The sequence below is a fragment of the Anneissia japonica genome, unplaced genomic scaffold, assembly GCF_011630105.1.
Source record: "Anneissia japonica isolate Jap-2015-1 unplaced genomic scaffold, ASM1163010v1 scaffold287989_len141851_cov153, whole genome shotgun sequence".
Classification (NCBI taxonomy): Eukaryota; Metazoa; Echinodermata; class Crinoidea; order Comatulida; family Comatulidae; genus Anneissia; species Anneissia japonica.
This window is the reverse complement of record NW_022708804.1, coordinates 22,264-28,128: the sequence shown is the minus strand read 5'-3', so window position 1 is coordinate 28,128 and position 5,865 is coordinate 22,264. Positions and strand designations below refer to the sequence as shown.

The following is a 5,865-nucleotide window of genomic DNA, read 5'->3' as shown; positions in this document are numbered from 1 at the left end:
AGAAAATCTGATCAGAATGAAATAATCAAACTAAATATCCACTCGAAAAAAAATCCAATATCTGCAGACGGATCCGTTTCGGACTTACAGGCCTCATCAGTGCAGCTAGGGTACAGATCAAGTCGGCGGGTTGTGGACAAGATCAGAGATCTAAAGATACAAACTTTACAGTGCAAAAATGACGGCCCACCATTTACAATTTATTGTAAAAATTTCTGTTTAAATTTTAAATTGATTTGCATTATGTGGCCATTTGTTACATACCTAATGGACCTACGATAGTAGGAACACTATGAACGTACTTGGGGTTCCGCATTGGATGGTTGTCCGTTAGGTTGAAGAAGTCAAAACCTTTCAAATGGCGACTGAAAATTATAAAGAAAATACTGGTTATCAACACCCTGGGGCGGACTGGAATTCATGTAGTAATACTGCATGGCCGTAGGCAGGTCGCACTCCCCCCACCCCCCACTCATACCCTTCTGGCAGTTAATTACTTCCATTAAGCGGGTTAAAATACTAAAAATGACCATTAAGTTTTCATTATAATAATGATTTAGTTCCACATTCTCATTTTTAACACCACATTCTCATTTTTAACACCCCTCCCCCCCACCCTGGCAAAAACCAGTCTGTGCACTCGAACTGTCACATACTCCTGCTTCTCTTTATTCCATGCGTGTGTAGTAACTTATTCCAAGCTGAATTTTGTTATGAGTTTATTGTAAATAAAGTCAACACAAAAAACAAGATTGCAACTTTGTATTGCAAATAACACAATTCTATTCATACGAAGCAATAAAGGTGTTAAGTCAATAATTTCTTCCTATACACCTACAGTAGATAATACATGTAATTTTCTCTCCGAATTTCTCCATCCGTAATAATGTTGATCCCTAGGCCGACTTGTTCTCTCAAAACTTCATCCTCAGCTTTGTCAATAAGCTCATTCATTCCTAGATATTAATGAAAAAAAAACCCAATTATTTTGATAAACTTCAATCACAACAAATAATTAATACCATTTTTTTTTACAAATTTATCTTATTTTTACCTTACTATTATTTTATCACCATCATCCTACTGTTGACTTCATTTTATTATGTTTATTATGCATTTATTATTTTTATCTCCATGTGTGCGTGTATGTGTGCCTGCGTGTGCATGTTTTTCTATTTTACCGAGGACCTCAACTTGACAACACACTCATGACCTGACGATCTTTTGCTTTACAGATGACCAAAAACTTGGTCCTCGGAGCACTAGTGCTGCATTGTGCTGGATTTGCGTGTACAACGCGTTTTCAGAGTTTCTGTAAAGGTCCTCGGCTGGTGGAAAAATTTGAAAATGTGTCACAAGGCGTTACATACTTTTATTTCAGTGGCGTTGCACAAATAAACAGCGCCCTCTATGCATAAAACGTTGAGCACGTGTGTGGCGGTGTCCATGGTAGAAACCAGAGCATATTTTATGGATCTCGGCATACTTTGCTGGTCCTTGGTCAGTCTTAGTCAGGGTCCTCTGGACATAACATTTACAGGTAGGTTGTGTATGTTCAAAATATCTATAAAATAGCTGTACAGATCTAAATGAAATTTACAGGGAGTGACCCAAGGACGAGATGATTAAATTTTTGTAATGATCCTATTCGGGGTGTGGATACAACAGCTGTATGATGAATATTCAAATTAGTGGAATTACAGTAAATGTTTTACAGTGTTTTATATGTACTAACTTCACTTTTTTGGGAACTGGGAATATTTTTAATGTATCTCTATATTTAAACATTTGATGGTAAACACCAATACACTTCTTTCTTATTAATTTGACTATTTGCATAATATTTTCATTTCAACACCAATACTCGGCGTGTACTTTTTTGTCAAGTATATGACTAAAATGTTCCTGGGTGTATTAATGTTTGGCCGGGTTAGTGTGATTTTCTTTTTCAATTAGGTGGTGATTGGAAAGTCGAAACATATTTTTTGGGGGTTTCTTTTGGGGTCAGGGTCAGAAGTTTTGTTAATTTTTTTAAAGTAGCGGAGCTAAGTAGGTAGGGTGGTGGTTAGAAAATTAACTAAAACATATTTTGGGAGATTTATTTTACTTTATAGAAAGGGATTTGCGGTGGGGCGGAGATATGCTCTCAACTGAGGGCTCTTGTTAATAGTGTTGAAAATTAGTTGGATTCGTCGTACGATGGTTGTACAGCAAGGTTGTACGGTGTAGTGAGTGCCCGGCTTTACATAGAGCTACTTGTGTTTATGTCGCGAAGGGATATAATGCCACTTAGAAAAGTGATTAGGTTCACGGTTTGGCATACCATTAGCCTTCGGATTAAACCAATTAATAAGAAAATTATTATTATTGTTTGAAGATTTACATGGCGAATTAACAATATATTAATAATAATAAGTCAATTCTTATATAGCGCATTCTGTAAAAAGCCTTAGTGCGCTTTACAACAAAGAACCACAAGCAGACAACTTAAACTCAAATCAGTTCTGAAATGTATGAGGGCTATAATTGGCATAGGTGTCTAGAACTGGGCTCCACCCACCGATGTCAAAACAACGTCGCTGTCACACCCGGGTGCATGCAGGCACACTGTTAGGCAGTATGCTGGGCTCCAGTAGCTTCCACATTCGAATAAGTCCTCGGCTCTACTACTACTAAAACGATGTTGTCTTGAGTAAGGAAAAGGTTGGGGCCCACCTCAAACGATAGCACATCCAACAGTTGTAACACCTTTCCAGATGAAAAAATGGGGAATTCTGCATTGTTAAAAAGGAATGTTTTAAGAAGGGTTTTAAATGACTCAATAGAATCAGCCGATTTGATATGTTGAGGAAGACCATTTCAAAATTTTGGGGCAGTTGTAGCAAAAGAGCGAGCGCCAACTTATCCTCACCTTCGTAAATTCAAGATTAATCTGTGAAGATGATGTAAGGTGTTGTGCAGGTACATGAGTGGAGACGAGCTCTGATAAATACGATGGATAAAGATTGTGAATAGACTTGTATGTAGCGATGCGTTGATTTATGGTTAGCCAGTTTGATTTATGAAAGACCAGCAAAATGTGTACAGTATTATGGCTTGGACCATGGAGACAAGTCATGCAGCGGTATTTTGTACATGTTGCAATTTTAAAATGTGCGATTTAGTAGGGTTGGAAAGTAGACTATTCATTTTGGATGTATAATTCTTGCGGTACAGCACACAAGGTGTACCGCAAGCATTATCACTATTATTGCTATTTACCTTTTTCAGCTATCATTGCACTATAATCTTTAGTAACTCTTTTTACACTGTTGTCTTTAAACCAATCAGTAAGCTTCATGTATGCCGGTTTAGGATAGCTCCCAATCACTGTTGTTTGAAGGCAAATGTTGGCTGCCATTACTCTTGTGTGTCTATGATAATTGCAAGATAAAATATGACAAGTAATTGTCACCTATTCAAACAATATTTTAATACTATTAAATATATAACCCTGGAGTAACTTTTGTCATTGTACTGTATGCCTAACTTTTCATCGCAACAAAAAAAAAACTGTCAAAGCCTAAGAAGGATTGAAACATAAATGGCTGAATACATTACAAAGATGCATTTTTTTTATAAAAATTGTTTTTCCATTTACCAGTCTCTTTACCAAAAATATATAAATATATAAAATAGTAAGTAGCAATAGTAAGTAATAGTAAGTAAATATTATAACACACCTAAATAGATCCTTGTCATTTGAATGGTGGATTTCATATCATGTGACATTGGTTATTTACCCCATATGTTGTCACTCATCATAGAAATTTAGTTCTACAGTACATTTTTTTTCTACTTCCATCCCGTTTCGCTCCATTGCAGGGTGCCTAGGATACAATATGACTTCAACCTAATCTGTTGATTGGTTAAGAAGATGCTAGACTGTTCCATTAAGAAAATTTTGTTCATCAAAAATATCAAATGACAAAAATCTTCAGAAAAAGTTTTTTTTTTTATAAAATATCAAATGACAAGTTTAAGACAGGCTATTTTCACGACTGTTCCATTCAAATCGGTTCAATCTCGTTGAATGGAAGTCTATCTTTATTGTTATTATTATTATTATTACTTTTAATTCACTATTATTTCTATTCTTTTTACTATTTTCATGCTATATTATATATATATATATATATTATTATATATATTATTATATATAAACGAAAATATATTGTTTTGCTTTTATTGATTGGTTTTACTAACCATTTCCATTTATTTTAACTATATTTCTATTGATTATTGATTGTACTTTATATATTGTTATACTGAATTGATTAATGATTGATTTGTTATATTGTTATACTGATTGATTGATTAGATTTGATTGAATAAATGTTGTTGAAATTGAAATCTTTCAACTCATGACAACATTCTTCCCATTGGACTCATAAACATTCATTATTTGTATTCTGTCACAAAAAAGTATTTCAAATCCCAGGTGTGAAACTAAGAATTCATTTTGGCCTAAGACTTTAGTAATTTATTCTTCATTTCCACAGGCCTACACATGATTCAAAAGATAGTGAAGACAAAATAAAACTTTTGTTACTTCAGACTTTGAATTTTCTCAACAGCTTGTTCGGAAATTTACCAAAAATATATGGCCCAATAAAAACAAATATTAGTTTATCACCCTTGCCTGCATGTCTTCTATGGTACTGACAAAAAAAATTTTGGGGAACTATTTTTTCTTTTTGAGAAAATCATTTAGTTTACTTTGCATATCAATAGACCAGCAAAAAACCCAAGAATGACATTTGGCTTTTAAAAGCAAAGTAAAAATAAAAAGCCTCCCACCCTCACAGGCACCCTCACCACCTTTCCAGCCTAGATAGTGTGATTTATAACTAAATTATACTCTTTTTATTGAGCCTAAGCAATGTACTAATCTGGTTTTTATTATGATCTGGTTTTGGTTTAAGTATGATTTGTACATCGATAAATAAAGTTGTATTTGTACTGCAATTTCATCTGGCCGCGCCTTTTACTATAATACCTCATACATATTCATCAAACAACTCAACCATGAAGTCCTACCAACAGTTACTGGTGCTGGTATCAAGCCCCACTGTACTTAAACAGCCAAACATGTGATCCTGATCATGTTTCTTGTTACACTAACTCCCTGATTTCATACAACACTTAACATCTTAACTTCTCATCAGTGAACAACAGTAATTGGCAGACAAGATATCAATAATCTTTACAAGTTTAAGACAGGCTTTTATATTATATTATAATAATCCGACCGTAAATAAACTTGCAACAATCGTGAAAGCCAAGGGATAGAACTCTCTCTGGGAAATCACAGGTCTCGCCCAAAGCAAAGTCCACACTCCAACTATCCTGGCTTTAAACATGTCATTTGTTTAACAACCTTTTATTATACTCAACCCACGCGTTAGTATCTCCAAAATATATAATGTGAACTACCTCCTATACTTTATTCATTTATGCCTATGTAATCTCAAAACGGCTACAGCAAAGAACCTGCACTCACCCGGGCTGCACTCTCGCTAGGAAGAGGAGTGGGTAGGCCTAAAAATAGAAAACACTTAACCTAGAAAACAGGTGGCGCTATTCAGAAAACTCATCTCATCTAGAGTTCCTATAGAGAAAGCTCATCTATCGACACAGGCGGTAGCACCGTATAGTAGGTATAAGCAGTATTGAAGAGATGTATAAAACATGTGTTGAGAATGGTGTTACTACTTCCATATTGACATTAGTTTCTAATTCAAACGGGATTAAGTAAACAGATAAAAAATACAGATTAAGAAGACAGAAGTTTATTTATTTCATAGATTGTAAATATACAAGATA

The 5,865-nt window shown here is 34.7% G+C and overlaps 1 protein-coding gene across 1 annotated transcript in view; it reads right to left on the bottom strand.

Moving 5' to 3' along the window:
- Nucleotides 1–5,589, bottom strand: part of LOC117106590 (5-methyltetrahydropteroyltriglutamate--homocysteine methyltransferase-like) — a gene marked incomplete in the record, with an annotated part of 10,064 nt that extends 4,475 nt beyond the window's left edge. Inside the window, 5 exon segments of the mRNA XM_033247974.1 lie at nt 278–365; nt 839–956; nt 3,262–3,413; nt 3,723–3,897; nt 5,476–5,589. Coding sequence (XP_033103865.1) covers nt 278–365; nt 839–956; nt 3,262–3,400 — 345 coding nt within the window.
- Nucleotides 5,590–5,865: the final 276 nt, after the last annotated feature.